Source organism: Gadus morhua, chromosome 10 (assembly GCF_902167405.1).
Source record: "Gadus morhua chromosome 10, gadMor3.0, whole genome shotgun sequence".
Classification (NCBI taxonomy): domain Eukaryota; kingdom Metazoa; phylum Chordata; class Actinopteri; order Gadiformes; family Gadidae; genus Gadus; species Gadus morhua.
Genome location: NC_044057.1, coordinates 16,286,650 through 16,309,666, shown reverse-complemented (window position 1 = coordinate 16,309,666; position 23,017 = coordinate 16,286,650). Strand labels below are relative to the sequence as shown.

General features: G+C 44.9%; 1 protein-coding gene across 1 annotated transcript; it reads left to right on the top strand.

Annotated features, from left to right (window-relative positions):
* The first annotated feature begins 12,158 nt into the window (after positions 1-12,158).
* LOC115552589 (zinc-binding protein A33-like) lies at positions 12,159-14,480 on the top strand. Its single transcript, XM_030368821.1, has one exon. The coding sequence runs from the start codon at positions 12,159-12,161 to the stop codon at positions 13,839-13,841; it is 1,683 nt and encodes a 560-aa protein (XP_030224681.1). The 3' UTR covers positions 13,842-14,480.
* Positions 14,481-23,017: the final 8,537 nt, after the last annotated feature.

Genomic DNA, 23,017 nt, shown 5'->3' with positions numbered 1-23,017 from the left:
CCTCTACTGCTTTGAGAAACATTGAGTATACTAAATGAGAGTCCCTGTAGGGATTTCTCTCCAATAATTTATCATAACTTTCACCAGATATCCCTGGATCAGGGATTTATTCTGCCAGTTCAGGTCCAACATTTACAAAGAATTGATTAAAACTGTTAGCTACGACGACATCCATATTATAATTTGCATTATCCTTATTTGCCTAGGGCTATTTCTTATAATACTGTTTAGTATATTCCATATTTCTTTTTTATTGTTCTTGTTATCATCTAATATTTTCTTATAATATTCGTTCTTGCTTGTTCTTGTAATGTTAATTTATTTATTTGTATATATTTTATATTTATTCTCTGCATATTTAGTTCTATGTCTTATGAAATCTCTTTAAAGTTTGTTTTTTCTCTTTACAGGCATTTTGTAATCCCTATGTGATCCATGGACATTTGGTAAATTTTAGTTGTCAACTGTATTCTTCGATTGGACAGTTTCTATCATATAATGACCTAAATATTCTTAGAAATGTTTTGTATGCACCGTCAATGTCATTTGCTTGGTATATTATGTCCCAGTTCTGAGCCATTAAGTCGTTTTTTAGTGTGTTGATGGATTCTTCTGACTTCACTCGTTTGTATTCTGTTTGTTTATCTAGCTGACTTTTGTAATTGCAGTCATAGATTGTAAAGACTGGCAAGTGGCCACTGATATCATTAATCAATTGTGTTTACATTTTCATTTGTGAATATATTATCAATCAAAGTTGCAGAGTGGGATGTAATTCTACTGGGTCTGGTGATTTTTCGGAATTAGTCTCATACTGTATATTGTATTGACAAATTCATCTGTAATGTTGTGTTTATTAGGATTTAACAGGTCAATATTGAAATCTCCACAGATAAAATCTATTTTGCTATTCATTTGAGGTAACATGCCCTCTATCTAGTCCTTAAATATTAAATGCTTGACCCAGGAGCCCTATATATACAGCTTATTACATTTTTGTGTTTTTCCTTGCAGATTCCAATTGTTATACATTCCAGTAAGTTATCAACCACAGTTGTCATACAATCCAATACCCTAAAGTTTACTGAAACATCCACATATATTGCAACGCCTCCTCCACCCTTGTTTTTACTGTTATTAAACCTGAGTTCATAACAATTTAGTTCGAAGTCTATCCTTTTGTCCGTGTCCGTGTTTCAGATATGGCAATTTGTTGAATGGTTGTGTGAATTTATTTAAATATTCCTTGATATTATTGAAGTTTGCATACATTCTTCTGCTATTGAAGTGTATAATTGATAGCTTGCCCTTTGTTGTTTTTGTATTTCTATTGTCATTGTTAATATTCGAGAAGAAATTATTGTCCGGGTCTATGTCATGTTCCAAATCCTGTAGATCGTGATCAGAGTACTCATATGTTTTTAACTCCAGTTGGTCTTGCTCGCTTATCCTCTGATATATTTGGGTGTTGATTTCAGGTGTATTTAACTGCATTCCGTCAGTGTGTGTCATGATTGTGTGTGTGTCTGCATGTTACCTCAGATTCCAGCAGATGATTATTGGTATTTGTCCAGCTCTGGGACATCTCTAATTACCAGCACTTTAGCTTCCTCCGGTGGCCCGTTGAGTTTGATGAAAACCTTGCAGTTTGTGGTTCAGGTGTTTTGTATTTTTTTCTGTTTCCTGAGGTAGTGTGCGTTTTTGGCTACTTCGGCGTTACGTTTGGTGGGATGCTCATTTAGTTATACATCCGTTCCTTTCAGACGTCTGCCTTCTCTCAGCAGAGCGATCTTGTGTATTCTGTTTACAAACCGGATGATTATGGCCGATTTGTCGCTGTTATTTCTCCTCGGCAGAGGAAGGCATGCCTCGATGTTGTTGCAGTTCTGGTGTATCCCTTTGGACTGCAGGAAGGCAGCCACCTGTTGCTCCGTTGAGCCAGCATCCAGTTCACCGGGCCCCCCCTCGCTGTCAGCTGTCACCGCCCGGGCGTATGACCGGGGTTTGACTTGCAGCCCGGTGACAATTACATTATTGATCCTGGTGTACTGTTCTAGCTCTGCTACTTTATTCTCCAGGTCGGCAAGTTGCTTATCTTGTGGATCCGCAAAGTTTTTACCTCTTTTACGAGGTCCAGAATACTGCTCTGCTGCAGCCTGACAGCAGTAACTTCCTCCGTCAGGAAGTTAGGGTAACCAATAGCCTGATGTCCCGATTGACTCTGGATCCTTTTGAGTAGTTTTGTAGCCTAGATAGCATAACTACCGGCCGGTGGCGTCTGCGACTCTGCTCCTACAACTTGACAAAGTTATGAATTAGTTAATCTATGAAGGATGCTAGGATGCCGCAAAGGCTATTTGATATTTTTAATGAAACAATCATCTAGACAGGATACAAAAACAACCATTTGAAACGTCCATAATCACAGGTGCAACACCACTCACCACTCTCATCTAAACAACTACAGTCCTAGAATATGACCAAGGGGCAGACTACTTAACGACCATATAGGCGTCTTATAGCGCGGATTGCACGGAGGAACGCGGTCGCTGAGCTGCCCTGCCCCAACATTGCATGACACGTTAAACTCAACTAGAATCGCCACCCACCATCATCCAAAATTTGATGTCAACAGACCAAAAATAGTTGGAAAGCCTACAGAAACCATAGATGGTTAATGGGACAATCACATTATTAAAAATAAACTTGGAGCAATGATTTACTGAGGAACAACTTTTTTGGGAGCATGCTTTTGCAGGGATTTCGCTGCCCCACCTGCCCATATGGACTGCATGTGCCTGGTAGGAACTCTGTTTTGAGAAAGATGGAATTTATGTCCTGACTGCATAGTAGTGACATAGTATGTAGTTTCCTTCTGGATATTGAGTAAGGCGCGACTTTCAGATCCTCAAGATTGCGGAGAAGGCACTCCAGCCTGGCGGATATAACATCATCCCAGCACCGCAGAACACACCCCAACGGATCACGAGGCAACACTTCGCCACTAGAGCTGCGGATCTCTTAAGGTCTGGCCCTGTCTCTGAGACATGGATGGACATGAGGTGGCAAGATGAATGGAAGGACGCAAACACCAACCTGCACGCCTTCGTCGCCACCCCTTCACCAACACCACCTGGACATACACTCCCGCGGATGGCATGGGTTCGGCTCAACCGCCTCCGAACAGGCTGGGGGAGAACCCAGTCCTTCCAGAAATTGACACGATCAAGCCCCTGATGCCCCTTTCACACCGCCGCAAAATCGGGGCCGGTTCCGGGCCAGTTCGGAGCTAGGGCCAGGGCTTTGGTTTCACACCGCCAAAGAACCGGCTCCGGCCCCTAAAAACCGGTTCAACTCTGGCCCCACTTTAGAGCTGGGCTAGAACTAGAACCGCTTTTACGCCGGGGGCAGGGGGCGGAGTTATCCGTACCTTCATAAACAGGAAGACCAACGAAGACCGGCATTTTTTAAAACACCGAAGTAAACAATGGACGTGAATCCGTGTATGGTTCTTTTTTGTTTTTTTCTGATTTTGTTTTAAATCGGAATATTCAAAGAACGAACCATACACGGATTGAATCGAAGACGAAATTGTTGTTGTGTTTGAAACTGGCGCGAGGGTTCTTCTGCGCGCCTATTGTGTGGTGGTTCAACGCGTCAACGCGCCAACGCAGCTAGATGAGTCCATGTCCATGCAAGTGAACGGAGCGTTCCCTCTTCGTCATAACTATCAAACCAAACATCCTTCACATTCTCCGAGCGAACATTATGAAAGTAAAATGCACATTTCTCGCTAAAAATGTTTCCATAAACGCATTTGATGGCGTAACTATGTTACTATTTCCACACAGAATAAAGAAAGATGTCGGCCGTATACTTCTGTCCAAGCTCACTAGCCGAGACGTTTGCAGTGACGTCATGACGTTGCTCACGCCGGCTCCATGGCTGGCTCTGGCCGGTGTGAAACCAACCGGTTCTTAACTGGGGTAAGGCTGGAACCAGTTTGGAACTGGCCCTAGCACCAGCCCGGAACTGGCTCTCGGTTCTTTTTGGTGTGAAAGCGGCATCAGACACCTGCCAATGTGGGGCTACCCAGACGGTCTCACACATCATCAACGAGTGCCCGACCTTTGGCGCCCCAGATGGCCGTAGAGGCCTGGTACAGCTGGACGGAGAGACACTGAACTGGCTGCTGAATGTAGCAATTCCTGTGTGATCATTCTAAAGGAAATTTCAAGAACGACGAGTGACATAGTACTAATGGCTAATTATTTAGTGGTTATCTTTTTCAACACAATCTCAAAGATATCCAAGAAGTAAAAGGTGATCGTCGCAGTGATCTTTATGGCAATGATAACATAAAGATCCCGTTATGGCATTGTTATGTTGTCAAGTTTAAAAATAACTTACTTGTGATCAATGTGAAATTAACTTCATGACTTCATTTCGCTTTTTTTCAACATTAAATGCAAGATGACTTGACATCAAATGTCCATGTAAATGCTAGCATGGTCTCTCAATGGTCTCTTACTTTCTCTCATTTAACAATTAACTAGAAACTTCCCCCCCCTTACTTTTGCCACATGTTTTCTACATGCCTTTAGTATAATATGTGAAATGTGTGTTTATATATATATATACTGTGGCAACCCCAGTCGTTGTTTGCTGGGATTCTTTAATCAAACGCTCAAACAGGGTTGCGGTGCAACAGTTTTATTACGTGCAGCTCACACAGAAAAAAGGGAAATCGTAAAGTAACTCAGGTTTCTTCCACAATGGGGCAAAAGGGTGAGGGGTCTCCGTCGGTCAGTCCATCGTTGAGGTCGGCTTGGATATCTCTGATGAAGGTAACCGGGTGCTCCTCTCCTGACCGGACCTGGGACAGAACCGCTCCCAGCCCCATCTCAGATGCGTCGGTCTGGACCACGAAGGGGAGGTTAAAGTCGGGGGTGATTAGTAGTGGCTCGGTACAGAGGGCCTGCCGTAGGCGTGAGACGGCCTCCTTGACCTCCTCCGTCCACTCCACTCGGTCGGGTAGAGCCCTCCGCGTCAACTCGTGGAGGGGGCTGGCCAGTGTTGCGAACGTGGGGGATGAATCGCTGGTAGTACCCGAAGAGTCCCAGAAATGACTTCACCTGTTTCTTGGTTCTCGGCCTGGGCCAGGTCCGGATGGTCTGCACCTTTTAGTCTTGGGGTTTTACGCTGCCCCTCCCGACTCGATAGCCCAGATCAGGGATGGACTGGCCCAAAAATTTGGCCCGGGACTTTGGGATGGAGAGGCCTTTTATGAGACCGCGGGAATAGCGCGCGTATAATTTTGCCACGGTGTAAAATAATAAAAACTAGTCCTTATCCGTGGATATGTGCATTGCAACGGCATGTCAATGTTGGGATGTGCATGTGTTTAGAATATTGTGAAGATCACTGGGAAATATTTTATAAGCAATCTTGTCCATGTACAAAATATTAGAAATTGCATGTGCCTAGAAAGGTAAATCAAGGCTGAAAATGATCTAAATAGTGCAAGATACAATTATTTTAGAGGAAAAAATTACATACACATACACAGGGTTTGGGAGATGGGGGCGGGCCGGTGTTTGTTGTGCGTTGCTGTGGTTACCGGTGTTGAAGTGTTCCAATGGTTTATTAGCGGTGGTATCTAATAAATCGCTCTCTTATCAATACTTCATTCACTGCCTCTTCCGTGGGCATTACAATATTATGAATTGTGCTCCGACGTCTCTGGTACTTCCATAATTAGTTTAAGTCATTATTATATTGCCAAACATGCTCGCTAGTGCACCTGTCATAGCTATGCTGCTTTGTCCTGTTCCCGCTTAACCATTGGTCTCGCTGACAGGGGCGTCGCCGTCAACCTTGGCTTTTCCACGGAAAAGGTTGGTTAATTTAGCACATTTGGCTGCGTCTTGCTCTAACATTTTTTTCCTTTTCAACCTCAACTTCTGAGCGCCACCCAATTCTTTTGCCTCTCCACCACCTTTTTTCCTTTTTGACATTTTCGTATTTCTGTGTAATTTCAGTGAGATCAACGAGAAGTACCGGGTAAGTGACCCGGCCGTGTGTCAGGCTGAGCGCGGAGCAGTCCAAGGTGGGAGGGGCCGTTCGGCCGCTCGCTTTGGCCGCTCGCTTTGCCCCCATACACTGTGGGGGTGCTTCCCCCTCTAAATTGACAGTAATACATCGGCCCCGTTTCACCGTCAGGCAAGAGCTCCATTTCGCGCTGTAAGTAAATATCCGGCAGCAGGCCACCCCAAATCAAGGCTTACTTAACTTTTTCATTTTTTTTTACATCTTTTACAACAAAAAAAAATATATAAATATATAATAATAAAAAATAAATAAAAAAATCTAAAAGAATTACGGCTCGGCCTGAAATCGTCCGGCCGTTCGGGAAATCTCCCGAACCTCCCGATGGCCAGTCCGCCCCTGGCCCAGATATGAGGCCTCTTCCCGGCCCAGGCGGCATTTTTTTGGTTTTGCTGTGAGGCCGGCGGTTTGGAGCGCTCCCAGGTCGGCTCGGAGGTGGTGCACATGTAGAGACCAGGTGCTGCTGTGTATCACTATGTCGTCGATGTAGGTGGCGGCATATTCCCTGTGGGCCCGTAGGACCCGGTCGCTCATCCGCTGGAAGGTCGCGGATGCCCCAATATACCCCGAACGGGAGGTCAGTGCACTGGTAGAGCCCGTCGGGTGTGGCGAACGCCATCTTCTCCCAGGCCCGCTGGGTGAGGGGGACCTGCCAGTATCCCTTTTCTAAGATCTAGGGTGGATATGAACCTGGCCGGGCCCAGTCGCTCTATCAATTCATCTACCCGGGGCATGGGGTAGGCGTCGAATAAGGTGCGGTGGGGGGAGGGTTGGCTCTCCCAAACGTCAAAGGCGATGTCGATCAGCCCTCTCGGTCGTCTGCCGTAGAGTAGTTCGGCCGAAGCTCCGCCCCTAATAGTCTTTAAAAAAAGGGGCAGTCCCGTCCAATTAAAAGTGGCATGGGAAGGTTCGGCACCACCCCTGGACCGTGAAGGTCCCCTTCGGGTTTGTACAGTGATGTGCTTAGTTGGATATGTCTCTGTCTGGCCGTGGATGCAGCCCACCTCGACCTTATGTCTGGGAGTTCCGTCGGCCAGACCGGGTCGGATCAAGGTGCCCACGCTCCCTGAGTCGAGAAGGGCGTGGGTGTGGGAATAGACAAGTCCCCTGCTCTGGGACAATAACGTGCAAGGTGGCCCTTCTGGCCCGCAGGTGTAGCACCTCCACTCCTCTCTCGGAGTCGGAGGGGCGGTGCCTCTGCGGGCCATGGTGCTCTGAGTCGGGTAGGCTGGGGAGCGGAAGTGCGGGGCCTGGGAGCGCGGGGTCTCTGCCTTCCATCCTCGTCGCTCTGTCCACGTCTCGCCCCCTCCGGGAGGCAGGACTGTTCCTCCGCACAGCCGCTGGGTGACTTGGTGGTTTTACCAGGAGTTTGATGAGGTCATTCACCGATCTGGGTTGGTTGCCGGAGGCCCAACGTTTGGCACCGGGGGGCAGAGATCGGATGCAGCGGTCTATCTATGGGCTTGGAGGCTGTGTCCATAATGATCGAGGATGGCCCGCTTGAGCGTGGGATAATGCCCCGCCTGGAGGGGGGTGAGATCCCGGTTGGCTCGTTGGGCTTCCCCGGTCAGGAAGGGCGCCAGGATGTAGCCCCACTGGTCTGCAGTCCGCTCGAAGATCTCGAGCTACGCTTCAATGTCGTCGTCCGGTCCCATCTTGGTTGGCCGCTTCGTAGGGGCGGCGTAGGCAGGTTCCCAACCGAGCTGCTCGGCCATCCGGATCATACACCTCCGCAGTACGTCGATCTCCTCGTCCCTCGTTGCGGGTTGTTTGGCTGGCTGCATCCTGGTTCGGTTCTGGGTTAGCCAAGGGATCGCGTTGCCTGCATTCTCCACCACTGTGGCAACCCCGTCCGTCGTTGGCTCGGATTCTTTAATCAAACGCTCAAGCAGGGTTGCGGTGCAACGGTTTTATTATGGGCAGCTCACGCAGAAAATAGGGAAATCATAAAGTAACTCAGGTTTCTTCCACATTGGGGCAAAAGGGTGAAGGGTCTCCGGGTCTGGTCCGTCGTTGAGGTCGGCGTGGATATCGCTCCCGGCATCTCCCGCTCAGTCCTGTGGGGAAGCGTTCCAGCGATAATGCGATATGCTGCGTTCGTCCCTTACCACGACTGTCTCCAACTCATCTTCCTCCTCGTCTGCCGCATGCCCGGCCCTTAAGACTCCCCTGCCGTCTCCCTCCCCCAGGTGATCCCAATGCCCATGATTGCCCGGGTTTGCTTGATGAGCGATCTAGCGAAGCTGCGCTGATCGGTATGCATCTCCCTTGGACTACCTGTCCGCGGAGAGGGCGCTGTTCAGGGTGCTGGCTCAGTTCATCCAAGCCCAACGGCGTGGGGTTGCCACAATATATGTATATATTGGAACATTGGAAACAGAGGACGTTGTTCATGTTTTATTACACAAAGCATTCCATTCATTGAGTTACAGTGCTAAGTTAGCGACCAAAGAAAAAGTTAGACCACTTCCCAAAATCGAGATTGTGTTGTGAGTGCTACATGGTTTACTAGGTACTCAAGGCTTACTGGTATCATTACTAGCAATCGACTGTATTGCTGGCCCTGTTTGCTCTTGAATAATGGCAAATCTCCATCGTGGGCTGTTCATGGTTTCACTGATGTGAAAAATCTTGATAGGGCAACCAAATGTCACTACAAGTGTCAAGATCACGTTGGTGCTGCTGTCCGCCTTTCCTTGCTAGGCACCCTGCTTATAGATCAGGTTGTTTGAAATAATGTTCTTGTTCTTTTACTAGTTTGTTACTCTGACCGTTCTGTTTGGTATTGTGGAAAGGGTGAAGGATTCAGAGCATGATGCATTTTAAATGGCATCACTTTTGATCTTGAGTCTTTTCTTAAAACAATTGTAACAGAAAATAAACATAGCTAAATAACAACCAATAACTTTAGTCATTGAGGTCAAAAATAGGCCCAATGATAGGCCCAGATTTTTTTATTTACTTTTACAAATCAAGAGTAGGCCTGATTTGACTAATGGGCTTTGCATTCTTTCCTTCTGCCCTCACAGTCCATTTCAAAGACATGCTGCCCACCAGCTTTCAAATTACAGTGATGCCACTGGTGGCTTTGTATCAATTTTATTCACATAACTATACCTCTCTACTATTTTGTAGTTCACCAAAAAACCCTGAAACAACTTGAGTCTCACATTCTTATGCCACCATACACCAACCGTGCAAGCAGGCCAATGGCAACCAAGCGTGCAGTCCTTCCTCCCTCACTTTAAAAACCACCAGCCGCCACTGATAAATATTTATATATATTTATAATAACTGAAATGACAATGATGTGTGCACAGACAATTATCCTTTTAAATACAATTTAAAAAAAGAGACGAATGTTTTGAGTTTCCAACCTGAATTCTCTGGTGTCTATAGTGGATTTCGGAAGGCCACACCCCAGGACGTCTCTCTGTCTCGCTCTTTTACATGAGCTCACTAATTTTACATGCGGGTGAGCCTTATTTGTTTCTCCTGTCAAGCCTGTGGGCCTCCTAAGCTATTGCCAAAGTTCAGGCAGTGGCGCAATATCCAGTTCCAACGAAAAAGAAAGAACTCATGCGTTACCTTGGTCTGATAGGTTACTATCGTAGTTTCTGTAGGAATTTTGCGACAGTTGTGGCGCCTCTCACTAACTTGCTGAAGGCTAAGGAACAGTTTGTCTGGTCATCAGCTTGCCGAGAAGCATTTGAGCAGGCTAAAAAGCTCTTGTGTACTGCTCCGGTTCTTGCGGCTCCCCGCTTAGACAGGCCATTCAAAGTCTACACTGATGCTAGTCATGTGGGGGCGGGGGCCGTACTAACGCAAGAGGACAACCTGGGCATAGCTAAACCTGTTAGCTTCTATTCCAAGAAATTAAACTCTTACCAGCTAAATTACTCGGTCATTGAAAAGGAAGCATTGGCTTTGATTTTAGCTTTACAACATTTTGATGTTTATGTGGGCGGTAGTACCCCCCTGGTTATTTATACAGACCATAACCCTCTGACTTTCTTACATTCTTTACAGTGTCCAAACCAGAGATTGATAAGATGGTCACTGTTCCTGCAATCCTATACCCTGGACATTCGTCATGTTAAATGGACGGAGAACGTGGTGGCCAATGCGCTGTCACAGGCTCCTCATGACTGAGGTCTGGTCTCCGTTGGTCCTTTTTGCCTCTCTCTGTCTTGCACCCCTTAAAGTGCTTCCTTGGATCCGGTTACTGGGGTGGAGGCCTTTGACAGTGGGCAGGCGGCCATTTGAGTGGAGGTTTGGTGTGGTGGAGAGTGGGTAGTATATTTGTCTAGTGTAAAATGGGTTGCCGGTGATCCCTTTGAGACCCCGTCTTTATGGGGGGGGGTTGTGATGGTTCCCTGTACATTGTGTATCATTGTGGTTTGTTGTTGCACTCTTGGGTTCTATGGTTATTGGTTGTGGTATGTTGTTTGCTTTGTCCCCTATTCATTCTGTTTTCTAGTTGTTTCTAGGACGGGAGCAGTGACATAATTGATTGGCCATCAAGAGCAATTGGCGTGCACCTGGGCCCGGGTGCCAACGCCCTATAAAAGCCTGCTTCCCCAGTCCATCCCTGGCTGTTCTTTTCATTCCCTATTCAGCTCCCCAGCCCTGCACACCTCAACACTTCTGTTGAAACACAACACACACACATATAACCCACTCATGCATACACACTCCACACTACTGATTTACTGATTTCCACATCCCATATTTTGAATCATGATTTGAACATTTGATTATTATTTGATAAATACTTTATTTGTTTGGAAAACTGTTGTCTCCCATCTTTTTTGTTGCGTAGCCTGGCGCCCCTAGGCCAGGTGCATAACATGTGTGCACAGACGATTATCCTTTTAAATACAATTTAAAAAAGAGATGCATGTTTTGAGTTTCCAACCTGAATTCTCTGGTGTCTATAGTGGATTTCAGAAGGCCACACCCCAGGACGTCTCCCTGTCTCGCTCTTTTAAATGAGCTCACTCATTTTACATGCGGGTGAGCCTTATTTGTTTCTCCTGTGAAGCCCGTGGGCCTCCTAAGTAACTTAGATAACTTGGTTAAGGCTGAGCTTAGCTTTCATACTGATATGCATTTTCTTTCTAGGATAGTTATATGTGCATATGTGGTGTATGGGATATTTAGTCTATATTTAGCATGGAAAAAAAAGAAGTGAGTTAACTATGACTTTAATGTGATTAATCGTGATTAAATATTTTAATCGCTTGACAGCACTAATATATATATATATTTATCTCGCAGTACAATGTGTCATTGTTTAATAATGATATGCCAGCCTCATAAATTGAATGATGTTATCAACTTGTAAACAAGCATTTTGGTTTGTTAACATGCTGAGATGCTTTAAGGTTGCTAACACTCCTGCCTATAGCTAACACTTAGCCCTATAGCCGGCTTTGCATGGGTGTCCACTACTGGAGCAAACCTTACCTAATATGGACAATGCACAGAGAACAACTGAAAACACGTCCAGTATGTTATTGTAATGGTGATTGGATTCAGTTGGGATAGAATGTGTTAAAAATTAAGCCAATCTTTTTTGCCATTTCTTATTTGACAAAAATATGTAACCTAGTGTGACTATTCCAAATCTTTTGCAGGTGCAATACTTGTAGATTTCCCTTCCCCGCAGAAACTTGCTTGAGTTGCTTGACTTTCCCAGGAGCTGTTCATGTCGAGGCAAATGTGTGTGTGTGGGTGGGCGTGGACATGTAAAACTGAGGGTTGTGCAGTAGCCAACATATCGCAGAAAGTCAAACCAAACTAATTTGAGACTAAAGAGAAACGACAATCGGTCCTCAACAAAAGTTGTGTGCTTGATACTGTTTTAATTTCCGAAATAATCCTCATTTACAACCCAAGAGGCATTTCAATAGGTAAGTTTCATGTTTTTGTGTGATGGCTTCACTGTCAAAAAAAACGAGGGAATTTTGCGACGCTTAGTTTATTAGGGGTCTACATTCAACTCTGTCAAAGTGTTTTTCCCACTAATTCTGTTTTGTTTTCTAGCCATGGCTTCTGCAAGTAGGCTGGTGACAGACAAGGACTTTCAATGTTCTACTTGTCACTGTGTGTTCACTGATCCTGTGGCTATTCCCTGTGGCCACAACTTCTGCCTAAATTGTATCACAACACACTGGGATACCAACAGGCTATGCAGTTGCCCATTTTGTAACAAGACATTTACGGACAGACCTTTGCTCTGCGTCAACAATCTGATTGCTTCAGTAGCAGAAAAGTTTAGAGAGCCGCTGCCGCAGCAACCCGTCACTTCAGGAGCAGGATATGTCCTCTGTAATCTCTGCGGGGCAAACAATACGACCCCAGCCACTAAGTCATGCCTCATGTGTCTCCTCTCGTACTGTGCGACACACCTTGAGCCTCACCAAAGCACCCCGGCGTTAATGAGACACAGGCTGATCCAGCCGGTGGAGGATCTAGAGGGCAGGATCTGTAAAATCCATCACCAGCCTTTGGACTATGTTTGCAGCAATGACCAAAACATATTGTGTTATGAATGTCTTGATCGAGACCACAAAAACCATAACACAGTCAAGCTTGAGGTGTGGATGAAAACAAAGCTGGACCAGCTGAAAGATTCTCAAGAAAAGGTTGATGAGTTGATCCGACAGAGACAGGAGAAAATTATTGATTTGCAAAACTCAATACAGGCCGGCAAAACAAATGTAGAAAGGGCCAGGTCAGGCAGCTGGAAGGCAATGCATGCGTCAATAAGATACATTAAGAGAAGCTTTGCTGAGCTCCAGGAAGTACTAGACGACAAGCAGTCAGCGGTAGAGGCACATGGTAAAGGCTTGGTTAAGGAAATCGAGAAGGAAATCGTCCAGCTGACACAGAAAAATGCGGAGCTCCAGCAGCTCCAGCCCAACAACGACTGCATCCAGTTCATCCAAAGTGTCAGAAACGTCCGGATCGATCCACCTGCATTGACCAAGGACTGGGATGCGGAGAGTATTGACTGTGATTACAGTAAGGTAGAGGAAGCAGTAAATCAACTGCAGATGTCAGTGATGAACGAAGCGCTTATGCTGTGTGATCCGGAACTGCCAGAAATGCAGCGGTTCTCTGTGGAGGTCGTTTTTGACCCAGAGACTGCACATAATTTATTGTCCGTCTCTGAAGATGGCAAACAGGTTCAATATAGACAGTTTGGTTTGACAGTCCCCCGTAACCCACAGAGGTTTGAATGTGTGCATAATGTTTTGGCAAAAGAGGGTTTCAAAGCTAATTCATTTTACTATGAAATCCAGGTTAAAGGCAAGACCGAGTGGGATTTAGGGGTTGCAAGTGAGTCTATTAACAGGAAGGGGGAAATCAGGTTGAGTCCACAGAATGGATACTGGACCATTTGTCTCAGAAAGGGAAATGAATACACTGCTAACGCAGGACCCGCCATTGTCCTGAACTTCACGAAGAAGCCTCAGAAGATCGGCATTTTTGTTAATTACGAAAAGGGTCAAGTTGCCTTTTATGATGTTGAGGAGAGTGTTGAGATCTACGCCTTCACAGGGTGCACCTTCACTGAGAAGCTCTTCCCTTTCTTCAGCCCAGGCGCTGATGTGGACGGCAATAAAGCCCCCTTAATCATAACTCCTGTCATCGTTAAACAAAGGGATCAAAGATGGAGTGACGAGGAGTACGATGACCATGACGAAGACTGTGATGATGACTGATCTTGAAATACCAAATCAATTAATGTTTTCCATATTAAATACATTTCTTTTCGCTATATTAGGTAGTGGTCATTTTAAAGGATTATTGTTTAATTTCATGTTTTTTAAGGATTGAAAGAAAAAAGTATGTTAGGGGCCAACTACCCTTAGTAGTAAACATCTGATAGGAGCCAGCGTATCTCAATGCAAATATCTTCTTTATCTCAATGGCTGTGGCAGGAGACAGGCCATACTAACACTGAAATATTGCCCATGACCTTTTGTTGCAGAAATAGGAACTCTGTTTTGAGAAGGATAGGATTTATCTCCTGACTGTATGGTAGAAACATAGTAGTAGTGGCTAATTGTTTAGTGTTATCTTTTTCAACATAATCTCAATCAACAAAAAAGATCGGAAGAGATCCAAGAAATTAAAGGAGATTGCCGCATCAATCTTTATGGCAACGATGCCATAAAGATCTCTTTATAGCATTGTTATGTTGTCAAGTTTAAACATTGCATAGTAATCAATGACTACTAGCGATCCATGTGAAATTTACTGCATGAGTTTATATCTGTTGATTTCACCAGCAAATGTATATTGACTATTGATTGCATTGGTATGAATATTTTTACTGTTATCTTCTTTGATTTTTTCTTTTTCTCCATTAAATATTCTCTGTTTATCAAATGCATTTTTGATTAATATGTTGGTGGTTGCTCTTTTCTTTTATTAAATATTAGAAAATAAAATGGGCACTTAAATGCTAGCATGATCTCTCAATGGACTCTTTCTTAATGGATATACCTAGCCTATATAATACCTGCAATGACAATGATGCATGCACAGACATTTATTATTTTAAATACAGATTTCCCAACAGTATTCTCTGGTGTCTGCAGTAGAATTTGAAAAGGTGGGGATATCTGGATATCAAACCCACAGATTCACACTATTCAAGTGGACCCTGGCATAGTCGTTTAGCACAGGTTAATTTTGGGCTTGTACATTATAACATCACATTGCAATTACCGCGATTTCGGAATGCCACACCCCAGGACGTCTCTCTCTCTCGCTCTTTTACATGAGCTGACTCGTTTTACATGAGGGTGTGCCTTATTTGTTTTTCCTGGCAAAGTCGGCCTCCTTACTTTTGGTTTTTGTAATATGTTTTGTTTTTTACTGTTTTACTGCTAGCTAGGCTTGCTTGAGCAGTCGTCTTTCTGGTAAGTTTCTTTCCTATGGCCTGACGTTCGTTCCACTTAACCTTCCCTTTGTGTATTCCACCACATGTCTGTGACTCAACTACCGGTTGTTTTTCTAGATTAAATCCACACGTTTTCACACGCAGCGCAAACGCAGCGCTTGTCGGATAATTACTCCTACGACAGCTGCTCAATTGTGCTCCTACGCAACAAAAACAAAAACACAAGAATCGTATCAAATCCAGTCAACGGGGAGAAACATCCCTCTGCAACAAATCACAGGATGTTTTCACTTCACCGCTAATCTCTCTCTAGGGTGAGGGCGAGGCCGAGCGCCCGTCCGGAAGGGAGCGATCCCGGGCTGGCTTTGGGTGCTAACATCCACAGATGAAATGGATCAAGCTCTTCACAACCTGGCGGCAGTGATTGTTTCCCCCTCCCGCACAGTTGGAGAGGGAACTGAAGGAACCCGTGATGGCCAATGTTCTATCTATCCACACTCAATTTATATTACCTCCCGTCAGGTTTCAGAGGGGTCCTTTATACCCGAAGCCGGCGCCGGGGCCATAATGGGAGCGTGGTCATTTGTGTTTGTTTGCTAGGTTGTTTTCCGAGACGGAAATTAAAGGGGACTTATTATACCACCAGGTGTGAGTGTGATTAGCCTTACAAGCCGTTTCGAAAATCTGCCTAATATGCAGTGGCAGTGCCAGAAATAATTTGTTGCAGTTGCTGTATGAATTCAAGAGGTTGCTGGTCAAAAAAAGAAACCTTGATCAAAACACCTGAATTTGGCAGAGGCACGGCCGGGAAGACATTTTCGGCACGGGTTGGGGTGGTTGCGGTCCCGTACGAGGCAAGTTTACAGTACCGTAACAACACAGACTAATCGCACCACTGTGATTGAGTGTGATCGTATCATTTGACAGTTCAACGTGCGCTTTTTTTTCCCTCTCCCTCACACACGCACAGATATAAAGACGTAAAGACATAGAACAATATAGAGGAAGATCTTTAAGAAGGCCAACATGAAAATAGCCCAGCGGCATGTACACATTCACTGCTAGTCCAGGTGGCACTGCGGCCACACGACATATAACAAACAACATAGTTCTCTCAATCAACAGCCCGTCAGCAGTTCCCCCCCCCCCCCCCCCCCCGCAGGCCTATGTGGAACATTAATACAATAGTTGCTATTATGGTTGATACTATTATACTTTGTAATACTTCAATTAAGGGCGGATCATACCAGGCTACGATAAACCCATCCTTTGGCATGAGCCAAACCTAGAATCTAGTTCTACTTCAAAACAAAATCACATGGGCCCCAAGTCAATATGCTGCGACGGGCAAACTTAATAACCAAACGGCCTACCTTAAATCGATGTCTTGATCACAGGACGTCTTGCAATATTCCACTTTAATCCATACGGTTTAACACACCAACATTGCTAGCAAGCATGTGCTAACATTGTATTGCTAATTCAGAACTGTGTAGGCTACAATATTTTCTTCCGTTTCTTGACCTCAGCATAACCCCCCTCCGAACAACTGCCAAGTCCAACACAAGTCTGGCTATTAACGAGCCCATCCTCAGCCTCGCCATCGCGAGTCGTGTTTGAACTTGATTTCTTTCGAAATAGTAAAAACTTGTCCATATTTTTTAAGCGCCAACGAGCCGGCAACGAACATCTCTGATTTATAATCTCGCCGCGAGATGTCCGCATATTTGAAATGTTATTTATTTTTCGTAAGACTATGCTATTAATGAAATTATTGTTTCATGTACATTAAATAATAATTAATTAATATTGTACATATTGCTTGGGATAGTTTGTGTTAATTGTGTGTATGTTTTTTTTTTTAATCTGTTCATGTCCAGAGTGTGTGCATGCCCAACGCTCGGGAACTGGGCACGGTGAGGGGGAGGGGAGGAGAGGAGAGTCCCAGGCTGACTCGCGTTGATTTGAACGACAGTCCAGTCACGGCCCTGAAATGTTGACGCTACTCACTGATTATGCACTTAATCTGGTGATTCATATGACAGGAATGGTCGGTATGGTGACGGGTACCGCATTCGGCCATAGGTTTAGTTGAACTTATTTAATACCATTTTACGGAAAATGGCATTATTTCAAATATGTTGTTTGAGTTTGACAAAAAATCAGGGGTTTCTGAGTAATTGCTTGGAGTTGCTATAGCAACGGCAAGCAACCGTTTGGCGCCGCCCCTGCTAATATGACATCACTAGTGGGTGTGTCCACCTAGATCTGTGCTGGATAGATCTATCTACCAGCCTACCCAGTGGACTGAAGTAAACATTGCTCATCTATCCAGCACAGATCTAGGTGGACACACCCACTAGTGATGTCATATTAGGCAGATTTTCGAAACGGCTTGTAAGGCTAATCACACTCACACCTGGTGGTATAATAAGTCCCCTTTAATTCAGACGTCTTGGTCCACCCTCCTTTTTTGGGGTTTTCTTACTTTGTGAAGGAAAGGGCCCAGTTCTGCCTAATTGTATCGTACATTATTCCCTGTTTTTACTTATTCGGTCGTTTGTGTGTGAATTTGTAACTGTGTGGGAATGGGTGAATGTGAGGCATTCGTTTATTCAAAGGGCTGTTGAATGGGAACTGTGCTTAGAAAAGCACTAGCCTATAGTAATAAAGTCCATTCATCATCGAGGCAGCTTCTAATATTCATTAATTTATAAACAGTATTTGATATTAAATATACACCAGTTCTAACGGTGATTCACTGGTTTTGTAACACATAAAATGTAATGAAAGATTACATTTTATGGATGTCAGGCTTTTTATTCTTTGGTAGCCTATGGTTTTATTCAAATGTTACAATATTACTTTTTCTGTTGCTGTTGCGTCATGCGTTCTTGTATCATGAGCTGCAGTCACCATGAATTGACAAAAACATACAGTCAGAGAATCTGAATGTGTGTGAGCACACATAAATTAGGAACAGCAACACATTAAATATGTCAGATTAGAGTATAATTAGGGATACAATATACTTTAGGCATACGAATATAGGGTGTGTGTGTGTGTGTGTGTGTGTGTGTGTGTGTGTGTGTGTGTGTGTGTGTGTGTGTGTGTGTGTGTGTGTGTGTGTGTGTGTGTGTGTGTGTGTGTGTGTGTGTGCACTCGCACCCCTCCATAACAAAGTGCCAAATGAGATTCATCCATTCATAAGGAGGATACTAACAAGGCTAGCTCCACAGCCCTTCATGAGACGGTGCCCCATCTAGTGTCGACCTCGGAGGGCCTTTGGGGGCAGGAGACTGGGAGGGATCCACCAGCAACCTGCAGCCAGGGCCATCCCAACCCTGCACCTCCATCCCCGGGATGTGCTTCCTCGATCTTGTCCCCGACAGCAGCAGATGCCACGGTCACGGCCAGGGAATGCTAAACACTCTCCACTGAATGTCTATCGAGCGTGGAGCGTTCCGGAAAACTGGAGTCATCATCTTTTATATCCGCAGGCAATGACCGCAGTGGTGTCACTAAGGTTAACAGGCTGGCTATGTTGTGATGCTCTTACTGACAGGCCATTAAGGAGTCACTTCAGGGATGCATGGGACTCACCAATGTGCTGGGTCGACGCATTTTACACGCACCGTGGTGCTACTCTGGTCTTGTGAGACTAACCCGATCTCATGAGTTCACGTTTGGTTACTCTCTGCAGATCGGTCTGGTCTTAAAGAGGTATGACACGACCAAGCTGTCCCAGGCTGGCCCTGTGTCCTTGAGGGGCCATTCTCCACCTGTCCACCAGATGTCCTCAGACTCTTACCCTTGCTGTACAGACCCGGCCACTCCCATCTGCCATCACCTCGTTCCCCTCACCTGAGCTTCCTTGTCCATCTCCCCACCTGCACCTCGTTCACTCATCAGTCCCTCCCCATATATACCTGGTCACTTGCTTTGTTCTCTTGTTGGAGCATTACAAGTACCATGGTTTCGTTTGTGGTGTAGTTTTTTCTGTGCATGTTGGTGGTTTGAGTTGTCCATTAAGCCCTGTTAATGTTACTCTGATTTCACATTTATGGGTCCTATCCCTTGTGTTTCTGCTGAACTGCTGTCACCGCTCTAGACACAAACACTGCTCAGTGGCGGGAGTTTGTTTGACCAGCAACAGGACTTCATCACTATTCTAGTTACTATAACTATCTGCAGTCTAAACTAATGATCAAACATTAAATAGTATTTGGGACTCGGCATAAGTTGGTATCTAGAGTACATAAAAACACACATTACAACTTAGTATTTTTAATATTGAATATGTTTCACTAAATATTCAGTATACTTTTTGCTGTGGTAGGAAATAGTCACTTTCTATTTTCGGTGTTTTTCTGGGGGGCATCTTGCTTCAAAGGAATTTATAATTTCAAGGAATTTTACAATTTATTAGTTAGTTTATTTTAATCTATTACTTATACTACTGCTACTACTATGATTACTATTACTACTAATAACAATAATGCAACAATAAATTGTTCAAGTACACAGATAATAAGTACATGCGAACATAATGAAGAATAAAGTCTGCTCGTTGTTATTCATATCATGGGACCTTATAAAAACCCTATCACGTTATTTATAGTGTCGGACCTTTTGCTTGTGTCATAGCTTGAGGCTTCACATTAAATGGAGGTTAACATCACTATTGTTTCATTTCGTTCTATCAAATTACCTTTTTCCATCATCTCCATTTTGTCACGGTTGATTTATGCGCTGGTCAGCGGAGGACAATGCCGTAGCGTGCCCTGTGCCAGGATGGGAGAACCTTTTTCTTTGTTCTTATTTTAAACATTTGCTGAATTAATAATGAACGAATGGTGAACCCACATAGCATTGTTATGCAACTCCGGGACCTTCGAAACCAATTAGTGTCACCGGGCCAATGGAGAACATTTAGCAACACCTCTCTGCCTTAAGGCCTCTTTACTCCCCACTGCTCATAATGCAAATAATTAGGAGGCCCTTCTTTGATAAGATGGCACGCTGTCACTGATTAAAATAACTAATTCACACGCACGCACACACACATGCATACACACACGGATACACACACACACATGCATATGCATGAATGTACACGCACGTGTGTATTAAAGGTGTTATTTGTGAATATGGAGGGGCATAGAAAGTAAGAGAACTAAAGGGATTATCGCACACACACAGGCATGTCGGAACGGAGCTTGATAAAGACAGTCAGACAGACAGACAGAAAGATAGACGGTTCCTTGCCTGTGACAGGTTGGCTTGCATGCAGGCGCCAAAGTCATGGGAGTCGTGATTGACGGGTGTTGTTGGCATAGCGACAGGCGGACAGACACGCAATCTCAGCTGAACAGCGCTCCCCTTTTGAGCAGTGTGACCTCCAAACAGTCCAGGCAGCGAGCGCCTCCGGCTACCGCCAGCTAATATAACAAACAGAAAAGACTAATCGACCACAGGTTACTGCTTATGGATATTCTACAAAATAATGGGATTACACTTTATCTTTCACTAGCAGGTACTTGATGTGAGCTGCGTCTAAATTGAATTCTGCTCTACAGGCCCCCACATTTTTTATATATTCTGTCACACTGCAAGCATCAAGCAACAACTTTCTGTTGATCTGAAGGCAGTGTAGGAGCACTAAGTGGAGATTGTGTTTGTGCTGAGACTAGGCATCTGCGCAGATCAGCATTGAAATCTGCGTTTTTGTACAGACAAAATGTCTGTTTCTCTATACCTCTGGTGTACCGAGGCCTCCACAGTAGTCTCAAAAATCAGATTAATGTCCAAAGCCTGATGGCAGACGGCTCAAATCTGGGAGGACAGGGTATTTCACTCTCTTTCGCTTCACATTTGTTTCGACCATCAGGTTGCTGGAGGCAGGGATCTGAGGGTAAGTGGCAAATACCAAATTGCCAGCAGTTGGGATGTGTGTTAAAAAGTGTCTGCGGAGGTTCCAAATCAACCCTGGCCAATGTAGAAACACACTGCGATAGAATATCTACCGAAATAGGGGGGTGGGCGTAACGCCGCCTCACACAGCGTTGGGTTTACGTCGCTGGCTCTATTCCCATTTCCACAAGAACTTCTGCTATAATAAAGTATAACTGCTGGAGCCAACACTACCTCTCCATTAACGTCCTCCCTGTAGGGTCGCAGCCTTATTACATCAGAGTCAGGTCGGTCAGGTCTTTGGGGGGCTGACCCTCGAATTTTTTGTGACAACCCCCAAGGGTTGTCCGCCTACAAACCTCGGGTTGTAGGCGGACGGGTCAAAGGTCAGAGCGTTGAAGGCAAACCAATAACACACAATGAAGGAAAGCACAAACGTCATCCGAGATAAAACATCATAAAGGCTTCTGTTCTCTGTGAGTCAATCTCATCCTTTTTGGTGAATTCAACACCTGCATTTGACCACCCCAGACTCTCGTGGATCAATGAACCTATTTGTTTTGATTGATTCCGGATTTTTTTCTGTCAAAACATCTGTGCCTGTGTGTTCCATTTTATTTTTTTCCTTTGGAGACGAACTGGTATTTAGTTGCGAATATTGTAGGTCTATCCATTAAAAAAATCATGAATGCCCTGAAAGGAAACATAAAAATGTGGTAAGTAATCTATGATGTATAGTCTAGGTTTCTTGCTATATATATATATATATATATATGTATATATACATATATATATAGATATATAGATATAGATATATAGATAGATAGATAGATATCTCAAGACACATTTACCTCTTCTGATCCATCCTATAGTGCGCACATCTAACCTCCAGTGCTAGCCTAGTTACGGTATACAGACCTAACCTCCAGTGCTAGTAGCCTAGTTACGCTATACAGCAGACCTCTAACCTCCAGTGCTAGTAGCCTAGTTACGGTATACAACAGACCTCTAACCTCCAGTGCTAGTAGCCTAGTTACGCTATACAACAGACCTCTAACCTCCAGTGCTAGTAGCCTAGTTACGCTATACAACAGACCTCTAACCTCCAGTGCTAGTAGCCTAGTTACGCTATACAACAGACCTCTAACCTCCAGTGCTAGTAGCCTAGTTACGGATACAACAGATGAATTGCATCTCCCCTCCTCTGCTAGGCTCCTGTCCGTGCGGACGGAGGTAAGTCTACATCCATGTGTGTAATGCGCTCGGTGCAAAGATGACGCATAAAGCAACCCACACAATTACAATGTGTGTGATTCGGTGTGCATGTGTGCAAGTGGGTGTGTGTGAGATCATGTGATTAGCGTAAAACTCAACATCCATCTTCCTCCTACATCTACAAAGATCTGCTGATTTATATTTTCTTTTTTGAATATTTTGATATTTTTCGGGTAGCAGAGGCTGCACTTAATGACTTTTCAGCAACGAGGAAACTGATCTATAATAGACAACTGGATACACATATTACAGATGAGGGCAGCCTCTGCTTGGCAAAAGGGGACAAACGAACACACATCCCCTGTTAACAATCTATGAGACCCACTGACAGTCGACGGACCCATGGCCGTTAGACTGCAGGATACGCTTGATCCAGAGGATTCCTCGTACGGCCTCAGGGGTCTCCTGTATGTTCTCCTGAATCTCAGAGCCCTATTGACCCAGAGCAGACCCACTTCAGCCATGTAAACTGTGTGTAACGTGGGCGTTTGGCAGAACCCAAGTGCACAGACTGACGACGAGCGTAGAACGGTTTCAAGAGTTTATTCAGATACAGGATCGGCAGGCAAAGAGTAGTCAGCAGGCAGAGGTCGGCAACGGGAGGGCAGATGGGCAGTAGGGAACAGGTGAACAGACAGACCAACAATAACTCTACGGTGATCGGGAGGTCAGGCAGGCGAAGGGTCGAAAGCAGGGGAGGCAGGCTGGAGGATCAGGAGTCGGGGGCAGAGGAGCAGACAGGCCGACAGGGGCTGGGCGGCAGGCAGGATGGTCAGAAAGGCAGGGATCAGAGAACAGGCA

Excerpts from the sequence above, each read along its gene's own strand:
- LOC115552589 (XM_030368821.1), top strand. The coding sequence starts at position 12,159 with ATGGCTTCTGCAAGTAGGCTGGTGACAGACAAGGACTTTCAATGTTCT.